The sequence below is a fragment of the Heloderma suspectum genome, chromosome 1, assembly GCF_057233095.1.
Source record: "Heloderma suspectum isolate Gila_16-S chromosome 1, 16-S_ref, whole genome shotgun sequence".
NCBI lineage: Eukaryota > Metazoa > Chordata > Lepidosauria > Squamata > Helodermatidae > Heloderma > Heloderma suspectum.
The window spans coordinates 75,844,968-75,868,251 of NC_139458.1; the positions used below are offsets into that span (position 1 = coordinate 75,844,968).

Sequence of the window (23,284 nt, forward strand, 5' to 3'; positions counted from 1 at the left end):
GGAGCAATCCTGTGGCTGCTAGTCAGCGGCTAGATGGCCATAGGATATGTCGGTTTCCAGGAACCAACCTTGGAGCGGTTCCCTGAGAGCTGACCACCACACCCTCCTGCGCTGCCTCATAGGCAGTGCGGAACGACCCCATGCTCCGTGCTTGGAAGGAGTGTGGAGTGCCAAAAACAGGGTGTTCCGGGCGTGTCAGGGCAGGGAAGTCGGAAATGCCTGTATGACACATCCTACGTGTTGTCTGGCTGCCGCTTCCCGCACTCCGAGGTCCCACGGCTAGGCAGCTGAAATCAGCTGTCTAGCTGTAAATGCAGGGCAGCTGAAATGCAGAGGGGACAGTCCCCTCTGTGCTTCTCCTGCCTTGCATTCGATAGGCGGTTGCCTCCGAGTTCAGAGGCGGCTGCCGCCTACCCCAATAGGATTGCGCCTGAAGAGACGTTAAGGAGTAGTTGTTCCACATTTCAACTGCAATCCTATACCCATTTATTTATCTAGCAGTCAGTCCCAATCAGTGCAATGCGGCTTACTACTAGATAAATGGGTATAGGATTGCAGTCTTAATGTCTCCTGAGTAGACGCGTATAGGATTCCACTGTAAGACCTCTGGAGAATGTGCCCTGAAAGAACAGCAGTCAGAGCCCAAGCAGCTAGGCCTAGTGAGCTAAGTTTTTTTTAAAAAAGATTGTAACTGGAGTCACCAACATTTTATTTACCAGGTCCTGCTCAGATGTATTTAGTAACCGCTTGCTTTGCACACATAAGAACTAGAGTGTGGTAGTCTGTGCCCTAAAACTCGCCCCTCTGCTGGTTTCTGCAGATCAAGGCGCTGTTACAGGCTGTTTTTGTTTTGCTGCAGCGTTCCCCAACCTGCTGCTCTCCAGATGTGGGGATACTGGGAATTGTAGTCCAACACATCTGGAGGGCACCAGGTTGAGGAAGGCTGTTTTGGAAGGTTAAATTCACAACTGAGTATGACTGTATGTAGTAAATGACACACTTTATACTTTGCATTTGAAAAGGTGTTTTGAGTTGGTGTCTGCTTTGTATTCGATTTACTCAGATACTGAGTGCAAATTTTTACGATTCTGTCTTTTCAGGCCTATATCATCCCATTTCAGCGCTCCCCTCTCGCGGCGGCGGGCGCGTCCTCCCGTAGAACGTAAGCGCCCTGCCCCGCCGGTTGCCCGGACACCTGAAGGAACTACGCATGCTCCCAGCGCTTTCCGTCGTTGCTCTATTTTAGTCGGATGAACCACTTCTCTACTTCGCTTGGTGTGCTAGAGACGTCCCTCTATGGTCTGATGAGGTCATAGCTTCGCGACAGAAGAGGGTGGATGCGACGTGCGGAGCTGAAGTCATGGCGGCGGTGGACATACAAGGTACCGTGGAGGTGTTTACTCCAGAACGGGGGACGGGGATGGAATTCTGTAGTAGTAGTAATAGCAACAGTAGCATCAGCGGCAGCTCGTTCTGCTCAGGCATGTCGTTAAGAAGAGCCCCTCTGAGTATCTCCCGCCCCCATCAGTCTCTGTGTTAGTATTCAAGCGTGTCAGGAGTCGCGCAGTAGATCCAGGTAGGCCTGGGAGAAGCGAAGAGCAGGGAAGGGAGGCGTTCATGGGGCTGGGTTTTAAAACCCAGTAAAACAAGTTTTTAAAAGGCTGTCCAAATGGCTTTTGCTCCCCAAGGGCTTGAAACTCGTGCTGATCTATTGGAACGAGAAGTTAGTCTCTAGCTGCCATCTTCATGAAGTACCTTTGTCTTTGGTGATTAAAAATAGTCGTTAGTAATCTGTTGAATGCTACTCAGCAAGGTTGTGCGAAGAAATCTTGTTACACCAGTTTTCTTCTAAGCAAAATAATCTGTTGGCTTGATTTAAAAAAAAAGAGAGAGCAGCTTTTGCTATTTAACATATTAAAAGTATATATATAACTTGTTCAGGCTATGAAATTGTATAAATAAGGAATTAACAGAAGCCACATCAGATTGATTTAAAAGTTTATTCTGGCTAGTTCTTAAAGCTTAGCTGCCACTTCAGGGTGCTGGGCCAAGGGACTGGAGCATTTTCCTATTCTGGAAAGGCTAAAGAGTTTGGAGCTTTTGAGATTAGAAAACCACTCTCTTGTGGAAAAAATAGAAAATTCTCATCATACTGGAACTCAAGATCATCTCACAAAATTGGCAGGAGGTTCGAAGTGGGCAAACAGACACTGTTCTTTCATAGTGATTAAAATACTTGGGGAATTCATTACCCCCACACTGTAGTAACTGTCACTAGCTCCAGTGGTATCAAAAAGGATTAGGCATGTTCACGGAGGCTAGCTCTATCAATGACTATAAGCTATGATAACCATTAGCATAGTACTTTTTATGCTTACTCAGTCAGACTAAGCCCCTAACATTTTCAAGGGGCTTACTCTTAGGTTAGTTTCAATTTTAGGATTGAAACTCAAGTGGAATTTCCATAAGAGGTAGCATACTTCTTGGTTACCAGATCCTGGGGATTTAAAAAAACAACAACCAAGCCCCTTTTGTATACCAGGTGGCCCAAAGTAGGTCTACAGTTGTTTAGAATGTTGATGGGAGGGGGAGAGAATGTGTGAGTAGAAGACATGTGGGTGGAGTCAGAATGACAGTTGGGAAGAGTGAGTGACAGGGAGTGACAGTTAAATTATTAAATAAATAAATAATTTCGAGCACTTACGAGATTAAACAGTGTTAAACAAATGTAAATGTAATAAACAATGTAATAAAATGCAAATAAACTATACTGTGTACCTACTTTTGGGCCACTCTGTAAGGTCTGAAACAACTAAAGTGAGACAATAGGTACTAGATGGAACGTTATTAGCTCTGTGTGAAAACTGAGATAATGAGGTAGAGCTCTTTTTTATATATAAAAGATGATGCTGTAGGATGATGACACCAACAATTTCCCTGTTACCATACCATCTGTCAAATGACATCTCTCACAACTATTTCAAATGGTGAAAGATCTTGCAAATTGGCTCTGTGTGTGCCTACAATAGGCATCCACAATCTTTTTTGGGATGGTGGGCACATTTGGAATTTTGAGTGTTGAGGATGCTTTCACAAAATGACTGCCATGGGGGCACATTGCCCATTCATAAAATGGCTGCTGTGATTGTCATGGCTGGACACAGAACTCTAATTTCCCAGAAGCCAAACTGGTGAAACTAAACAAAAAGTAACTTGCCTAAGAATCTAAGTACAAGGCAGAGGTAGGGTTTGAGCTCCAAACACAAAACCATTCTTTTGAACCCAAATAAAGATGGCATTGGAGGACAGCATTTCATTTTGCAAAAAGTCAGATTCCTAGGTTTAAAAAAAATATGTTAATTTTACAATAATCTTAAGAAATAAAATAAACATCAGGAGGTGTAGGGAGTCTGGCAGGTGCCAAGAAAAGTGTCTTTAGACACATTGGTGCCCATACCTCTACACTGGAGACCCATGGTAAGACATGATGGTTTTTACTGTGATATAGCCTACGGGGAGAGCAATTCTATGCCCCCTAGAGAGTGTCTAGGGGACACTGGGTATTTCTTTTTCCTGGCTTGGAGACAGGGCTCCAAGCTCAGAGCCAGGAAACCATGCTCCCTGCCCCCTCCCCCCCAGCCAGCATGGAGAGAATCACGCTGGCTGCTGCTACGAGCTCATAAACATGAGCTTGCAAGGGGTGAAAGGGGGTGCTCCCGGGTGGGGAGGGAAGGAGACTGGAGGCATGGGGCTATAAGGTATCCCCAGCTGTCCCTAGCCTCCTTCCCTTCCCCTCCCCAAAGCTTCTGCTAGATGGGGAAAAAAATTGCCTGTGTAGCTAAAATGCAGAGTGGGAGGCACCTCCGGCTCTGCAGTGGATACTTGGAAGCCTCTGAGTTTGGAGGCTTATGAATACCTAGGCGCATCCCATAGGATTGTGGCCTAAATCACTAGCTTGTTTAACTCCTGACTTACAACTTGGAAGGTGGCACTATTGGGTTGCAATCCTATACGTTCCTGATAGTACGTCCTATAGAACTTCTGAGAAGACATGTGTAGGATTACACTGTTAGCCTGAACCAGTTATACCGATTAGTTTCAGTGGCGGTTTCCTTCTAATGCCAAGCACTTAATCCAGACAAGTGTAAGAAGTTGATATTTGGCTAATCTGTGACTGGGAAGAGTTCACTTGCTTGCCTGTTCACTTAGGCTCACGATTGTGGGGTGTTATTTCACCCAGCATAGATAACATTGGCGGGTAGGAGGGCTCTTCATCACTGCCATTTGGCAAGAAAGCCACAAGTTTTTCTCTCAGATTTGAAACTTGGCAACTCTCATTTGTGCCCTCCCTGAATTACAAAGCTTGTCTGTAAAAATGAGCTGTACATTGGACTGCCCTTGAAGACTGTTCAGAAGCTGCAGTTAAGTGGCTCAGTGCCACTTAAGACTGGGGCTACTGGAACCACATTATATACATTCAGAGATTCTACTGATGACATATTTGTCTGAGTACAGCCCAAGGTGCTGATGTTTTAAAAAATCTATAATGACCTAATTAGTTGGGTTACTTTGTAAATCCTGTTGGAACTATCTTAACTGTATCATCTGTGTACCATGTTCAAACATCAAGGACAGCTAAAAAGGTGTTATCAATGGGTGCACCTCATTGGTGTGAAACTTGCTTTCCCTAGAAGTTCACCAAAGCTTGAACTTTTTCTATTAGCACCTTAAGAGCTTTATCTTTGGCACTGGAATTACTGAATCACAATGCGTTCGTGTATTCTGATGAGCACAAAAGGCATTGTACTTTTGATTTTTGTTTCTTCATTCCACAATTATGAGTTCATGCATTTTGCGCTGTGTCAGAGTTATGGAAATGTTTCTTCATCAAACAACAACAAAAGATTAAGGGCGCAATCCTAACGGGATAGGTGGCCGCCTCCGAACTCGGAGGCGACCACCTATCCAATGGAGGGCAGGAGAAGCGTGGAGGGGATCATCCCCTCCATGCTTCAGCTGCCCCACATTTCGGCTATCTAGCCATGGGAAGGCGGAGCAGGGGAAACGGCTGCTGGATGACAGATAGGATGTGTCATACCGGTATTTCTGCCTTCCCCATTGGGGAAAACACCCCATTTTCACCACTCCGCGCTCCTCTTCCGAGCGCAGAGCGCGGGGCCATTCTGAGCTGCCTGCGAGGCAATGCAGGAGGGGGGGAAGGTTTGGTTCTCAGGGTACCGAACTTGGAGTGTGGGCTCCAAGGTTGGTTCCTGGGAACCGACGTATCCTATGGCCATCTAGCTGCTCACTAGCAGCCATAGGATTGCTCCCTTAATCATTTTTAAAAGGGCAGCATTTGATGGCACATCAGACAAGAAAAGCCTCTGCCATCAAGTCAATTGAGGAGAGGCAGTGTGGTGTAGTGTTTAAAGTGCTGGACCAGGACTGGGGAGAGCAGGGTTCAAATCCCCACACAGCCATGAAACTCATTAGGTGGCTTTGGGCCAGTAACTGACTGCCAGCCTAATCCCTACCTCGCAGAGTTGTTGTGAGGATAAAAATGGAGAGAGGAGGAAGAGGATCATGTACACCTCCTTGGCCCCCTTGGAGAAAAAGGCAGGCTATAAACGTTACAATAAACTGTCAAACACTATACTTGCAAAGCCTGGCCCAGCCTTTTTGACATGGGATGACCTGCTGCTACATAGGCAAAATGATTGCTTCTTGTTTGGTAGCAATGAAAGCAATAGAAAGACAAAGTGGTGTGAGCACTCCCAGCTATTGCCGTGTGAGAATGAGCTGCAGTGTAGGTAGGCCCGATATTTTCTAAAGACATCATTTACATCCGTTGAGCTAAATGATTCTTTTTGAAAGAACGAATGAAAAATGCATTTTTGGCACTAACGTTTTTGAGGACACACTAGAAATAAATTATTTTTGATTAGGATTTCTTTGTCATTTGCTGTTCCCTATGGCTTCATTAACAAGAATTCAGAATTAGTCTTCTCTAGAAATTGTGCTTGATGCTGATTTTTGTGGGTGTGGTGCTAATTTGTACCTGAACTTCCATTCCCACTAAATCAACCTATAGCAGTGTTTTGTGGCTTCTTGCCATGCTGTATCTATGACTATTCTCCTTAATTTGAAGATTTTCAGGCAGCTTCCTCTTTTATGATTTAATTTCATGGGAGATTCTATGAGTTATTCCCTAACATGTGGCATCTGTTTTCCTTGCATTACACTTGAAGATATGGAAGTGATGATTGGAAATGTTCCTATATTTTAATTTGTAATGTGGGTAGTTGCTCACAATGAACATGTATGGGGGAAATAAAGATGTTGGGAGAAGGTTTTATCAAAGCTGTGCTATCTTGTATGTTTTTCTTTCATTAATGCCCGTGTTTATTTAACCAATATTTTAAAGAAGGAAGCAAATTACTATATTGAGAAAAACCTGCCTTCGTAGAAGAGAAACGGAGCAGACACATTTACATAATAATACAACTGTCTCTTTGCTTTCTTCTGTTTTATGCAAGAGTTAGAGAGCAGCAGATTATTGATGCGGCATATGCATTATTCATAGACCTATTTATGCTGCATTAATCATGGTTTCCCAAGTATCCAGCTTTTGCTTTCTAAAAGATTTCTGAAACAACGTATTCATGTTTTATGCAGCCATGTATCATGGCTGAGTCTGCATTATTTGTTCGCTCAAAACTTCCTCTCCACTCTGACATCCACCTTAGAACCTTCGTCGCAGGGGTGTTCTGCATTTGCAAGTAGTAATGGCGCAAAATACATTATATTCCTATGTTGTTTCTTTCTGCATACCCGTTTATCTTGCAAGATGGATGTGATATTTCCTGTACTGAAAGTGTTGTGAGATGTTAGTGATTTCCACTGTGGTTTAAAATCGCTGAGCTTCTGGCTCCTAACTTCCCCTTTTCCTTAATTTTGCTTTCTTAAGTGCTTAGAAGTATTGCCTTGCTATATGTCCTCTGTGCAGGCTGGATGTAGGGAATATTCTATGTATGAGAGGGTTTAGTGTTTCTCTTGCAACTTACCTACTACATAATGTTGTTTTAAGGAATAGCCTTTTATCTAAAGCTTCCAAGAAGTTTAGTGGAATTTGAATAAAGAATTCTTAGGGTGAAGGTCTGTGGGAGAGCAGGAGACTGCTTACTAGAGGCATCATCTCCAGGCAGATGTGAAACTGATTAGATAGATCACTTCCAGCCAGTCCACCTTTTACATCTCACACATACACACCATTCCTCCTCCTTGCATATTCCTTGCTTCATCCCTTCTTGTTTTCTTTTTCCCCTGTCAGTGATTCTGCTTAACACCTTGCTAATAGTGTTTTCAAACTTCTGGATCCTGAAGTAGGAAGGAGGCATAGAGGCAGGTAGATTGACAAAAGAAGCTCTACTCAGTTTGGGCGATTTCTCCATTCTCTGAATTAGTTGTTGGTGATGTTTATGATGGCCACCAGTAGCTTCTAGTTATTCATTACTAGAAGATATGTATTCAAGATCGCTTAGTGCAGCTCATCCCTTAACAAATGTGGACCACCCTTTTGTACCTTAAGAGAAGTCCAAGTGCATCAGACCAATGGTTTATCCAGTTCAGCATCTCTTTTCCACTAGTGGCCAGCCCCATTCCCCTACAAGCAGGGTGTGAAAGGAACAGCAACGTTGCCCTGTTGTATGTTCCAGCAGTAGTTAGTCAAAGGTATATTGCCTCTGAACATGGAGGTTACATTTAGGTATAATAGTACTTGATAAACCTATCCTTCATTAATTTGTCAAATCTCCTTTTTAAGCCAGTGGCCATCATTACATCTTACATCTTATAGTAGTGAGTTCTTTAAGTTAATTATGCATTATGTGAGGAAATATAATTCTGTCCAGACAATTCCAGTAGGTGACCCTGAATTCTAGTATTTTGGGAGAGGGAGAAAAAGAATCTTCCCTTTCAACCATGCATACATTTATAAAGCTCTAACACATTCTCCCACTCCTCGCTGCCCCAGTGGTCTTTCTAAACTAGCCCCAAATGCTATAGCCCTGCCTTCCCCAACCTGATGCCCTCCAAATGTTTGGGTCTACTATGTCCAGCATTCCTGACCATTGGCCATGCTGGCTGGGACTGATGGAAATTGAAGTCCAAAACATCTGGAAGGCACAAGGTTGGGGATTACATTTCTGTTCTGCCTTTCTTCCATGGAACTCAAGGATGCATATATAGGGTTCTTAGGTAGTCTCCCATCCAGGCACTGACCAGACCCGGACATGCTTAGCTTCAGCAAGGTTGCTGTATCATGTGTCTTCAGACCAGGGGCTGGGACTATTTTTTCTCCCTTTCATATTACTAGAACCCCGAGTCATCCCATGAAGCTGATTGGTGGGAGATTCAGGACAGATAAAAGAAAGTACTTCTTCACACAGTGCATAGTTAAACTATGGAATTTGCTGTCACAAGACATAGTGATGGCCACCAATTTGGATGGTTTTAAAAGGGGGTTAGACAAATTCTTGGAGGAGAAGGGTTTCATTGGCTACTAGTCCTCATGGCTATGTACTACCTCCAGGACCAGAGGCAGTATGCCTATGTACACCAGTTGCTGGGGAACATGGGTGCCAGGGTTCTGTTGCACTATCATGTTCTGCTTGTGGGTTTCCCATGGGCAGCTGGTTGGCCACTGTGTGAACAGAATGATGGACTAGATGGACTCTTGGCCTGATCCAGCATGACTTTTCTTATGTTCTTATGACTACAAAGCCAGGGGATGATTTAAAAAATAATAGTTTCGTGTGGGGAAGGGTATAGTTATCTATGTGTCTTGAGCTTTGGTTCAAACATTAAGGTCTATTGTTAAGCTATATCTGCATATATTAAGTGTCATACATTACAGTCTGTAAGATGGTGGGCATTTCAGGTTGGCTGAATTAATGCAAGTTTCTTAACTACAATTTGTTATAAACGTTTAATAAGTTCTTAATGTGTGAAAATCTGTCCCTATTGTAGTTGTACTTATGCTAACTAGTGTTTCTCTCCCTCCTCTTCTAACCCCTCCCAGATAACCTCCTGGGAATTTCCTGGGTTGATAGCTCCTGGATTCCAATATTAAACAGTGGGAGTGTGTTGGACTATTTCTCAGAGCGTAGTAATCCATTCTATGATAGAACATGCAACAACGAAATGGTGAAAATGCAAAGGCTGACCTTGGACCACTTGAAGTAAGTTACTTCAAGGTATATGCAATCCTATAAAACTACATTCAGGATGCAATCTTATAACATTTACTCGCGAGTAAATTCTGTTGAACTCAGTGGTGCTTCTGAGTAGACATGTATAGGCTTGCACTGTTAGGACTGTAGCTGTCAGCTTCTGTGAAGGGTATATATACCACCAGCAACTGAGTTAGTAAAGCTAGGGATATTTTGGAATTTTTCACTGTTCTTGTCCCTAGTTCACCACTCCTTCATTTGCTTGTTACATAGTCCTGCCTTTTTATAGAAGAAGACATTTTTCCAATTTATCTTCCTGTGTTATGGGTGAATATTAGGAAGCAGGTTCAAGGATGTAATCAGGAGAATGATCCGTGGGTGGAGGTCTTATCTGTCTCCACGTTGTCATGGATGGATCACTATCTGGTCAGGGCTGGTATCGCGGCTACTACCCACCTCTGCAGGGGTCAGCCCCCGAAGGCTGATGGATCCATTGTGATTCCAAAATACCTTGGGGGGTTTCTTGGCTGGTGCCGCTGCCGCCCCTGTCAAGTCCCTGGTCTCTGTGTGGAATGAAGATCTGACCAGAGTTAGTGACACGTTCGCTCCTAGACGTCCTCTCCTACCCACTTCTAAACAACCTGCATGGTTTACAGAAGAATTGAGGGAGCTGAAGCGGCAAGGACGACGACTAGACGCCGATGGCGGAAAACTGGACTTAAATCTGACAAGACACATCATAGGGATCATTTGAAGACCTATGAGGTGGCGATATGTGCAGCGAAGGGAGCTTTCTATTCTGCATGTATCACGCCTGCCAACTCGCACCCGGCTAAGCTGTTCAGAGTGGTTAGGGAGCTGAGTCAGCCCCCCCGCCCCCGAATCCAATCTTAGATCCTTTGGTAGCTCGCTGCGACTCCTTTAATGAGTTTTTTGCAGATAAAATCTCTTGGATACAAGCCAACTTGGACGCTGTCGTGGGGACAGAAATCAACAGTGGGGTGTCCAGCAACTCTGCTTGCATGATTAAACTGGATCATTTTCAGCTTGTGACTCCTGATGATGCAGACAATCTGCTTAGTTTGGTCAAAAATACAAGTTGCCCTCTCAGTCCCTGCCCATCCTGGCTTGTAGTCCAGGGAGGGGAGATGGTAAAGCAACTTTCGCTGAATATTATTAATGCCTCCCTATGGGAAGGTAATTTTCCATTGTGTCTGAAAGAAGCAATTGTTAGACTGCTTCTGAAGAAGCCTTCCCTTGATCCCCTAGACTTCAGTATTATAGGCCAGTAAGTACTTTACCATTCTGGGGCAAGGTAATCAAGAAGGCAGTGTCCATTCAACTCCAAGCAGTCTTGGATGAAACTGATTACCTGGACCCATTTCAAACTGGCTTCAGAGCAGGATACGGAGTTGAGACTGCCAGGGTCGCCTTGGTGGATGATCTTTGCCTGGGAATTGATAGGGGGAGTGCATCCCTGCTGATTCTTTTGGATCTCTCAGCAGTATTCTATACCATCGACCATGGTATTCTTCTGGATTGCCTGAGGGAGTTGGGGAGGCACTGCTCTGCAGTGGTTCCGCTCCTTTCTCTCAGGACAGTTCCAGATGGTGTCGCTCGGGGGATAGCTGTTCCTTGAAAAAGGAACTGTTATGTGGAGTCCCTCAGGGCTCCATTCTGTCCCCGATGCTCTTCAATATCTACATGAAACCGCTGGGAGAGGTCATCAGGAGGTTTGGGGCCGAGTGTTATCAGTATGCTGATGACACCCAAATCTCTTTCTCCTTATCTTTATCCAAGGAAGGTATGGCTCCTCTGAATGATTGCCTGAAGTCAGTAATGGGCTGGATGAGGGAGAACAAGCTGAAGTTGAATCCAGGCAAGTCAGAGATGCTCATCGTGAAGGGTCCTAATTCAGGTATTGAGGTATGTCAACTAGTTCTGGATGGGGTTGCCCTCCCCCTGAAGGAGCAAGTTTGTAGCTTGGGGGTACTTCTTGACCCAGCCCCGTTCCTGGCATTCCAGGTGGAGGCAATGGTGAGAAGTGCCTGTTATCAACTTCGGCTGATACGCCAGCTATGCCCATTCCTGGAACATGTGGACCTGGTAACGGTGGTGCATGCGCTGGTAACCTCTAGGGTTGATTTATGCAATGCGCTGTACTTGGGGCTTCCGTTATATTTAGTTCGGAAACTTCAATTGGTACAAAATGTGGCAGCCAGGTTGGTCTCTGGGACATCCGTGGAGACCATGTTACACCGGTTTAAAAATCTTTACACTGGCTGCCAATTTGTTTCCGAGCAAAATATAAAGTGCTGGTTCTTACCTCTAAAGCCTTACATGGTCTAGGTCCACGGTACCTTAGGGAGCGCCTTTTCCCCTACGTCCCAGTCTGCCACCTGGCTGCCTCATGTGAGACTGGCAGCCACACGCAAGAGGACCTTTTCCTTTGCCGCCCCTCGGTTGTGGAACGATCTGCCAGTTGAAATGCACCTGCTGACCACGTTGAAGATTTTTAAGCAGGTATTAAAGACTCTATTATGCCGGCAGGCCTCCTCTTTTTAGAGCTCTTGTTCCTTTTGCTGACTTTTGTATACTATTTTTAACTAGTGTTGTTTTAAGCTGTACTTTATTGTTGGATTTTTAAAAAAATTGTTTTTGTTCAAAGTTGCTTTTAGTTATATGTCTGTATATATTGTCCATATGTTTTATGTAAATGGTTTTTAAACTTTGTACATTGTATTTTAATGTTTTAACTTTTGTAAACTGCCCAGAAAGCTTCAACTATGGGGCAGTATAGAAATGTAATAGTAATAATAATAATGGGTAAGATTAGAGAAATTGTTGAAAGACGCAACAATGCATAAGATTATTGATGGAGTGATCTGAATAGATAGCATGAATGTACATCTGTGTTTGCTTTTAGGGAATATTGATGGTTTGTTTATAAAATGATAGGATATGCTAATTGTAGCACAATTACTGGTGGTTCAAAATTGGGAAAAACAGCAATCTAAATTAATAGAAGGTTAGAAAAGATATATTTGTCATAGGATTTTAATGTATAGGATAACCTATTACTAAAAACTTGGGGAAGGGTGTGAAAAAACTCCCTTTAGAATGTTGGTATAGCTTTTAACAATACTCTAATATGATAACTAATTATCAGAATTTAAGGAGAGATGTACTGGATGTAATTTAGGTGTATGTTAATCAGGTTAATCAAGGAAATTTTGTGGGATCTTTCTCTGTCTAGTGGGTCAATGGATAGGATCAATTCTATTTGGATAAATAAGATGAATGTTAAATTTAGTACATATAATGTAAAATTAAAGAAGTAGATGAAATAATGTAAAATGCTGCCACTACCTTAAAAAAATGATGTATTTTTAATGAATTATGTGTGTTAAGTCTTCTGGGCGACATCCAGCTCACATGGCAGGACTTGCTTTTCCCCTCGTCTCTCCTGCACACCCCTGTAGTTCCTTGAATTCTGCTCTGGAGGTTCCCCCAACCCTCCGGAGCAGGCGTGTGCATATGCTGCAAGGGGAGGGGGGAATTAATTCCACCAGTGTTGTCCATTCCGGTAGCAGATAAACACAGTTGAATATGACCCTTTGAATCTTTATTAGCTAAAGTATTTTTTATATATATATGTGTGTCTTGATATGGTAGAGGTCAAATGACTAAGCTACTGTCTAATAAAGGGGATAAAAGCATTTTGTGTTTGCAGTCAACTTTGTTCTTTGCATATCAGAGAAATTAACTACCTTTCTGCTGATAGCTAAATTCTCTGTAACACAAATGCTTGTATATCTTATTATGCAAAGTGGTGCAATAAATTCTCTTTAACTAGGGTCTAAAGCAAAACGAACAGTGGCATAACTATTCTGGTGTTTTAGATTGTTGTTGTTGATAGTCCTATTGAGCATTTACAGAATAAGCAATGAATGAAGATGTTTCTTGGAAGAAGATGAGGCCAAGGAAGCAAGCCCACTATTCCTTTTCATATTGGAAAGGGTGTTCTCTAGAGATCAATTTCAGTGATTTCATTAGTAAGCAGTACCTAGAAACTTCCCTGGTGCTTTATTTCTGCTTATTCTGAAAATGCTTAATAATAAAGGTACTATTTTATTTCTGCGCATTCTGAAATTCCTTAATCAAGTCCTTGTAGGTTTTTGCAATTTGTGGCTGGGATTTTTGAGTGGTGTTCCACTTTAGGCTTCCAAACCTGGGAGATTCAGAACTTAATAACAATCAAGCTAATGAAACCTAAACACTGACACTCACTCATGCTATGGTCCTATTGACCCATCAGTGGGTAGGGGAAAAAAGAAGCCAAACTGGTGACACACATGTTAAGGCCAGCAGTATAAATCCCAACATATTTTGAGCAAATAGCTTTTCAGCAGGAGACTGTCAGAAAAAGAAGGCATTACTCACATATATAGTAATTTCTTATATGACTTGCTCCAAGAGGAGCCACTGACTCCTACACTCACAGGAATGTTACGTCACTGGGAGGCTTGTCCTTTTAGTTGGTTTCCCTAGCCTCTACAGTATCTTCATAATAGCCATATCTCTAGTTTTAGTTTTGTCTCTCTTGTTTCAGTCAAATGGTTGGAGTGGAGTATATCCTTCTTCATGCCCAAGAGCCAATTCTCTTCATCATTCGAAAGCAGCAAAGACAGTCTCCAACACAAGGTAGGGATTTATGCAACATCCCTATTGGGTGGAAGAACAAAAAGCTGTACGTGGACACAGCTGGATACAACCCTCTGAAACTTTATTGGCCAAAGTATTATTTTTATGTTTGTGTCTTAAAATGGTAGAGATCAAATGATTAAGCTACTGTGTGCCAAAAGTGATAAAAACATTTTGCATTTGTAATCAACTTTGTTCTTTGTGCATATCTGGTGAATTAATTACCTTTCTCCTGAAAACAGAATTCTGATGCCTGCATATTGTAACACCAACTAAAGTTGGTGCAATAAACTCTCTTTAACTAGTATCTAAAGCAAAACCAACAGTGGCATAACTATTTTGGACTTTCAAATTACCATTATTATTGTTCTTGAGTCTTGTTGAACATTTCCAGAATAAGCAACAAATGAAGGTATTTATTGGATATGGCCCTTCCCAGTGCAGTACTCACATGCAAAGGGATGCTCAGGGCTCAACAAAGCTGTGTTATCCAACTCTCCCAGCACATGTGCACTAGGGTGCTTGGGGAAGAGGAGGTCTCTGCATGCCTACTATACCCCCTCCCTGTCTGCTTCCTTGATAAAGTTTTATGCATCTGGAGCTAACTTGTGAAGCCAGAACAGGAACTGGATTGGAGATATGGGGGGGTATATTCCACTTCAAATTCCCTTCTAATATTGTTAGTTCTTGGAGTTCATGTTGCTATTACATTTTCTTCCTGAGTGTTTCTTTAAAGTTAGGGATGGCCAAACTCACCCACCATTGCAATGTGTGCTGCTCACTGGACCCCTGCTGATTAGACCATTTATGCCTTCCATCGTGTGTAAATGGGGCTATTTACAGTCTCTGTTTTGTGCAAAGTGGCCATTTATGTAAAAAGCTTACCTGCGGCTTCCTGCAAAATGGTGGCTCGCGAGTAAGCGGGGATCCCTGAGCTTGCCTGACTTGGTGTGCGCCAAATTGGGCAAGCACCGGGGGGGGGGGGGGGCTGCCGACTGGAAGGCTGAGGAGGAGGATGTCCTGCTAGACTCCTCCCCCTTCTTAGACTTCTGCTACATCCCTAATAAAAGTCTAATTTCCCTTTTGTAATAATAAGGGAATGCCCTCTTGTGGTAAAAAGCTAATATTGCCAGCAAAAAACTTGTCTGCTGTCTATTCTTTTTTTTGGAGAAGTTGATTACTTTTTATAGTGATCACACATGAGAGGGCCTTCTCTGCAGTGGCCCCACGCCTCTGGAATAAGTTGCCATCGAGGATTTGCCATGCTTCATCATTGCAGGCTTTGAAAAGGCCTTGAAAACGTATTATTTTACTCTGACCTCCTAATATGATTGTTGGTTTTATTGCTGGTTTATTGTGTTCTTATAGTTTTATTGTGTTTTTATTGCTCTTAATATCATACTGGTTTTATGCTGCCTTGGGAGGGCTTCTGCCCTGAAAGGTGGCCAAGAAATATTTTAAATTAAATAAATTATAATGACTATGTGTTTCTTGTCATGTTTGGTATCTTTGAGTGCTATGTACAGTGCAATAAGAAGTCTAATTATGTATGTATCCATGGCACTGATTAGTGCAAACGCTAAGGTTTGCACTTTGGAACTCAGCTAACAATTTGAAACTTCATGATTTCCTCCGATAATAGGAAAATGTTAATAACCACACTGCTGTTTGTATAAGGCTGCAACAGCCATACCCAAAAAGCCACGATCTCATCACACAGTGATCGGTTAGTCTTGGAGTTAGTAGTCTGCACCCCCCCACACACAGTGTCAAGTTGTAACCTTTAAAATGGTTTGTACAACAAGCTACTTGACTCATATGTACATTCTTTCCAAAATAACCCTGATAGTTTATTGAAAAATGTGTGTCCTCATTTATTCTGGATATGTGCCATTTCTCTTGCTTTTCCTGTGAATGATATTCTTCATGAATGTGAGGTGACTCATTCATTCCTCAATTGCAGTGCTCACTTGACAGTACTCCTGATGTCCTTCTCTTCTTTTGAGAAAGTTGCCCTTGAATGTAAACTAGTTTTCACTACTGTACTGTGAACATTAAGTTAAACTTATTTCGTTTATCTAGAGTGTTTTGGTGGCTGGACTAATGCTGTGCTTCTCTTTTACAGTTATCCCACTGGCCGATTATTACATTATTGCTAGAGTAATTTATCAGGCACCTGACTTGGGGTCAGTTGTAAACTCTAGAGTGGTAAGTCTCTGTGTGATGCACTTTCTTATAACAAAATTTGGTTTGTTTCCTGCTCCTTTCACCTTAAGCTTGTGGGGAAAAGGTTTAAGAAATGGATCTCCTTGACCTTTTGTGAAAAATGTATGTGCACTAGTGAAAATAAGATTTAGAGTTGTTTTGGACTGTAAGCTACTGTATGGTATATTGCTTTTACATTTAAGGAGGAAAATTCCCTGCAGCAGAACTTAGCTCTAGTACTTCCGGGGAGTGTGTTCCACAAATGGGACACCACAGCTGAGAAGGCTCTCTCAGTGGTTGCCACCTGCCTAATTTCCAAAGGTGAAGGCGTCTAGAAACAGCCCCTAAAGAAGTTAAATCTCTGTAGTAGTAAAGGGACTGCCACTGAGCATACTCGGACTGCCTACCCTTTACACCACGTATTCCTACCCCTCCCTCAGAACTCTTATGCTTTCTTCACTGAGTACAGGATCTATGGCGTTGTTCTTCTAAGTCAGATAATGTCAGATAATTGTAGTGAGCCACCCAGACAACTTCGCCTGTAGGGCGGTATAGAAATGAAATAAATAGTCCCTCCTCGCCCTTCCCTAGAGCTTCTATATGAAGCCATACGGAGATTTTACACCAAGCAAGCTCAGAATATTGGGCTACAAACGTATACATGGATTTTATTTTGTAAGTTGGCCAGTTTGGCTGGCTAAAATACAGTACTATGAAGGAATTCACACATTGTCTTACAAACTTTTTTCAAGCTCAGTGCAGTACATGGAATCCAGTCGGCTTTTGAGGAAGCCATGTCCTACTGCCGCTATCACCCTTCCAAAGGCTATTGGTGGCACTTCAAAGATCAAGAGGAACGAGGTACATTATCTAAAAACTCCAGGCTTTAAAATCCATTCTCCCCCTCCTCTTTGGCAGAAATTCTAGGTTTAGGCTTAAAGTGTGTAGTACATTGGAGTTTGTTAATTCTGGTGGTTACTGAATTTAAAAACCTCAGGATAAAAAAAGAGGTAAAGCATTCCAGAAAAGTCAAGGGTCAACATAATGTTGCTGTTGTGGGGGGCGGGCAGTTTTGATTGTTTAAGCGTCTGGGCTTGTAGGGCAGGAACAGCAAGAATGAAGAAACCTACATTGACTTCCCACTATTTATTTAATCAATTGCTTAGCCTCCTTTCAAGAACATTGTCTTTCCAAGGTAGCTTACAGCATAAAAACCATACAACCTTATGTTAGTAGAATCATATTAAATATAAACAATTTTGAATAAAACAATTTTCAGTAAAATACAATTTCAAAATATCTATCAGCAGCAAATATCATTAAAATTTTCAGTTGAAAGCCAAGGAGAAAAGATGAGTTTTTAAAACCCTCTTAAAAGCACTTAAAAGGCAAGTGTAATCATTAATAACTATCCACGCAGAGAAACAAACAATAGAAAACAAAACCCTTATCCTTTCTTCCTTTAAGTTACAGGAGAAGAAAATAATTACTACAACCCACTCTTCATTTATTATTCCAAAAATCCCGAAAGGACTGCCAGTCTTCAGATGTATTTATTTGATACCTTCCTTGTTTTACCCACAAACATATGCAACTTTGCTAAGTATAGCTATGTCCCATAACTTAACATACTATTTTCTAACTCAAGGAATTTGTTTTTGTTTCCAATATTTAGCATACAAAAGACATGCTATTGTAAACATATTAAAAAGGATTTTTTTCTTTGTCCTCCTTCAGGTATGTTATTAAAAAATTTTGGATCTAAGGGAAAAAATGTAATTATTGAAGTAATTCCTTGCGCTTGGCCTTTAATTGTTGTTAAACAATAAAAAACAAAAAAAAGCAGCTCATCTCAACCTGCACTTCCAACAATTATCCCTCTTATTTCCATAAATTTTAGATAGCCTAGTAGGGGTCAAATACTATTATGTCTAATCGAATTTTTCATTAAGAGTTCTATATTTTTGTTAGACCACTTTGTATTTCCACTTTTCTTCTGAGAATTCTTATCCCAATATTTTTTCTATTTATGCACACATAATTGCCCATTTATTCTCACTATGCCTAAGAACCTGATAGATTTTTGATACTATCTTTTTTTGGTTTTTTCATACTATCTTTTCAAATCGATTTGTCTTATACCTTCTTCCTGAACCCTTAACCAAATTCTGAGTATTCCTGATCTGGAAATAGTAAAACAATGCCAGTCTTACATTATCCAGTTTCTAATAGTTAATTGTGAATCTTGACTTATTATCTATCCAGTTCATGTATTTATCAGTGCCACTTTGTTGCCATTTTAGAAAATGGTCTGTTTTTATTAAACTGTGGGATCATACAATACAAAAGCAAGTGGTGATAATTTCAAAGGACACAATTGTTATCTCAGTTTACCCCAGACCTTCCATAACCCAGGAATAATACAACTATTTTTTTCTGGCAGAATTCTATTTTTAGGTTTCAGCCAGAACAAAGCAGTTAAAGAGATCTTAACTAAAGTTTTGCTCCAGGTTACCTAAATAGCTTTTTCAATTCAGATATCCATAACAAACAATTGGCGAAATAATAGCTCTGCAGATCTGGCAATGAAAGAATCCTTTCCTTCCTCTAATATGCATTGTCTTAAAACTTATTCTGGGCTTTTTATCTTCCTTAAATAAACTTATTGATCATTTCCTGCCCTGTATTCATTCATTCTTTCTTTTTTTCTACAGTTGCTATAGGTATATGTTGTAATATAAAATTCATTTTCACTGCAGCTGTTCTACCTGAAAAGGACAATGTCAAAAACCTCAATCTCTTTCTTGATCTTAGCTTTAATGTATTTCTTGTAGTTCTTTATTATATTTAGAAAATATGGTTCCTAAATATTTTACATGTTGATTTTAAAACATTTTTAAAATGAAAAAATGATAGGCAAATCTTTATGCTCTGATGGGATGTTGCATTAAGACCTCAAATGTTTTATTTTCAGATAAAGCCAAACCCAAAGCCAAGAAGAAAGAAGAACCAAGCTCCATTTTCCAAAAGCAACGTGTGGATGCGCTACTTCTAGATCTGAGACAGAAATTTCCTCCTAAGTTTGTGCAGGTATTAGTCAGGCTACAAACCATTGTAAGCAGAATCAGTTGGATGTATTGAGATTTCTTAGTTCAGGAGATAGAAATGACTTTCAATACTGGAGTATAATGTTCTGTTACGGCTGGACATCTTTAGCCTTGTTAATTATGGAAAACCTGGCTACATATGTTAATCAGATTTTTTTAAACCATAATGATTAAAGATTAATTATTTTGACTTTCCACTATAAAAATATGTACAGTCTACTTGGAATATCTCTTGTATGACAAAAGGCATTGCACAAGACTATAGTTTGCTGTTGCTTAACCTTTTCCATTTCAGTTGAGCCTGCTCAAGAGACAATCCTGGTGGATTGTGTCTCTTTGTCTTCTGTCTATATTATTGGTGTTACTTATGACGTGCTGTCATTTTAAGGCAAGATGGGCAACATGGTTGGCTCATATTACTTTATCCCTTTCTTTTGGGAAAGGGGAGAACTATGGGGTTACTTGTCCCTGTGTGACTACACTCATAAGAGGGCAGGTAATGCATGTATGAGAGCCAAATCCCAGCTTTGTCCACATGCTCATGTGTCTGGTTCACTATTTAAGGCAGTTCCTGTAAGAGAATACAAAGATCAACTTACAAAGATTGTCAATGTATTTCTGATTTTTCACTCACTTTTCTCCCTCTTGTTTACAGCAAAAGCCTGGCGAAAAACCCATCCCAGGTGAGAATTCAGTTAATATTTTAAATGGGACCAAATCCAGAGACTATCTAGGCTAAATTTCAGCTGAGGCTCTTATGAATGTTGCCACTACCTAAATCCATGAGGCAGTATCTAGTGAAGACCACCCACGAGCCGATTCCCTTGTGCCAGCAGTGCCCACTGCTTGCGGAACGGAGAGTTAGCGCTTCTGGAGGCAACTTGAAACAAGCGGCAATGCTAGTTGCTGGAATGGGGCAGGCTGGCAGAGCTCGCATAAGGGTGGATACCGCTTGTGCAAGGGAATTGGAGTGGCTGGCCACTCGTGGAACAGAAGCAGTACTGGGCCCCGCTGAAATATGGGCAGCATTGGATACTGCCCATGTTCACTACAAGTCTCTATATGTACAGGTTCCCTGTGCTGGGACCTCAAAGAATTCCCAGTCCCCTCCCCCCCCCCTTTTTTTATAAACGTCCTGGATGCAGGAAACAACAATTCTCATGTAGGAAAAGAAAATCTGAATGGAACAGTTCAGGTGAGTTTTGTGTCCTGGTTGTTTTGCATTTCTGTGGTGGCATTAGAATCATAGCAGGCTGCCTGCAAATTGGAAGAGTTCTAAGGGCTGCTTCCCCACGGGTCAGGAGCATCCCTGCATTGCCTAGTTGGTGCAATTGCCCTGTCCCAGCAAAAGTGAAATGGGAATGAATCTGGTCCTGGATGTTTCTTGCTGAAATGTGAGGTAGTTCTTTCACTGAAATCTTTTTAACAACCTGGAAAATACAGTGCAGCACTGAGAATGAGACATCTAAAGCTATTAGAATTAGATTTTCATGTGTTTCTTTTTCCAGTGGATCAGATCAAGAAGGAGCCAGAGCCAGCCCCTGAAGCTGTAAAACAAGAGGAGAAGGAGACTGCCAAGATCACACAACAGAGCACTAGTACTAAAGGGCCACCAGAGAAACGGATGAGACTTCAATGACAGAAGGGGAGGTGACAGTCTTAACTGGCAAGAACTTGGCAAAGAAGGGGACCTGAAGTTGTTTGCTGTCTGAAAAATGCATGGTGGACTATGACATTTCAAGGCTTAAACATGTGTAATTATGTTATGTCCTTTGAATTAACTGTTTACAAACCTGTTAGTTGCAAATGTTTAGTCACATAAGAATGACCTATTTTAATCTTCAAGACTGAATTTCACATTGTGTACCTTGTGAAGCTTCTCTCCTCCCCCCATTATTTTCCATACTTTTTATTGCTGCCTTATCTTTGGCTGAATTGCTCCTTCTCTTTCACAGAAATTAGACCTTGAAAAATTATGCTTTTGGAAAGAGAACCTCTAAGGAAAAACAAACAAACCTGAAACTATATCATTTATTGATCTTCATGATCATCTTTGGTTCTTACTGCCCCACCACTGCAGCAAGAATAGCAAATGTCACATGGTGGGATTATGTAAAGAGAACAGTAGACAGAAGTTGTTGGCTGTAGATGAAAAGGTTTTCATAGCTACTTTACAACGAGTGAAATGTAGGCTGAAATTCAGATTCTTTTATTTCTCCTAACACACACTATAATTGGAATAATCCAGTCTCCTTTCTAATAATATTAAGGTTTATGAGTTCATAATGTTGGATACATAGAAGTTCTTTGTGTTCATTAATTTGTCGTAACAATAGAGTTATGTCTACATCAGCTCAGATGCGCCTTTTCTGAACTTGCATTTTCATTTTATTGCTGACTTTGTTCTCAAATTAGAATCTAATTAAAGTTGGGGTAGAGGAGAAAAAAGTCACATTAATCTTCTTGCCCACATAATTATTATATTGGATTGGTCTGTGATTTTGCCCATTTCATTTGGTTAATCTTGAACAATACATAGATGGACATGAAAGAAGGTGTCTGTGTTGTTGATATATATCTAAATATTAGAAAATGTTGGTCAGTAACTACTGGGTCAGTTCAATGGGGTTGTAGTAATGTTCCACAGGCTTGGTCCTTCTCCATTCATCACTATAATCTTTTCCTGAAATATAGATAGAGGCAGAATGTATAATGGTGTGGTTTACACTCTAAAGCTTTCAGTAGCATTAGCTGAGGATATCTTATTTAGCTCTGGCGTCTGAGAACGTGGGCATGGGTGCGGGAGGGGGAGTGGGCTAGAAGCTATCTGCCATAATTTGATTTTATTGTACTCTATATTTTTGTACTGTCCAGAATTCTTTTCACCCTTCTGATTTTTTTTATAACTAAGGAAGTAATGTGTGTCAGCTGCCAGCACTGAAGAAATTTGCTTTATAAGATACTTGATATCTGTAGTTTGTAAATATATAGCTTATAAATATTGTTTGGTTTGAATAGGGAAAGGGGGCAGGAATAAACTCTTATTCTGGGCTGCAGGGATAAATGTATTTCTAGTCTGTCTTCTATTTGGCTGATCATATTGGTGTTCTTATTTTTCCTTTTTTACTCTATGAAGCACATGAATGGGTTTCAGCCTGTGTTTTTTCTCCCCTTCATTATTCAAATTCTGTATTGTATCAATGCAAACTAAAACATATTAAACGTTTTGTATGAATTTCCAACTTGCAAACAAATTTCTTATGGAGCTCAGAAGATGTATTTTAACTGGGTTTTGTGTTCTGTACAGATGACAAGTTGATAATCACTGTCACAGATTGCTTTACATTTTTTGCTAAATAGCAAATGAGTTAATTTTTCCAAATTATTTAGAAAGAAATTTGAAGAAAATTATCACTTCTAATGTATTAGAGTTCTACATCATTTCAGAGCTCAGTTAGAAAATCATCCAATCATTCTAGCATTCATATTTAAATTGTCAAGTACGGAGATGAAATATTTGGCACTTTCAGTAGATACATCTATGTATATATTGATCAGTCAATGGTCTCTCATCCTTCCTTAGATGGGAACAGGGTCTACACAATGCTATTACTAGGAATCTTTCTTCATTAACTAGATTTTCCTTTCTCACACGTACCTGCTATGTCTCCAATTGAGCTTCTATTTTTCTGTTTTACTGAACTATTACTTTAGTAATATTACTACTCCTATTTTCCTGAAACTATTACTCAACTCTTTACTTTTATCTTGTACTGAATTGAACAGGGCCTTGCCTCTCAAGGCTGACAATATTGTCCTAATTTATGTGGGAGGGTCATTCTTTAATCAAAGTAGATGCTGGTTGCAGTTAAGATTATGCTGTAGTGTATTCCTAATCCAATACATGTGTTTAATTTTTAAAGTGCAGCATAAGTGCGCATTGTATTGAGAGCAGTCAGTTGTGGCAGTCACTGACTTATGCATTATTCAGTGGCAATAGTTACTAAACAAATCCAGATGGAATGTACCGAATAAGTG

The 23,284-nt window shown here is 40.9% G+C and overlaps 1 protein-coding gene across 1 annotated transcript; it reads left to right on the forward strand.

Annotated features, from left to right (window-relative positions):
- Nucleotides 1–1,339: 1,339 nt before the first annotated feature.
- On the forward strand, nt 1,340–23,275 carry MED6 (mediator complex subunit 6). The gene is made up of 8 exons (XM_084847768.1): nt 1,340–1,382; nt 9,080–9,239; nt 13,843–13,934; nt 16,060–16,142; nt 16,892–17,000; nt 19,114–19,229; nt 19,902–19,929; nt 20,755–23,275. Exons 1-8 carry the CDS (start codon nt 1,361–1,363, stop codon nt 20,883–20,885), a joined length of 741 nt encoding a protein of 246 aa, XP_084703894.1. The 5' UTR covers nt 1,340–1,360; the 3' UTR covers nt 20,886–23,275.
- The last annotated feature ends 9 nt before the right edge of the window (nt 23,276–23,284 follow it).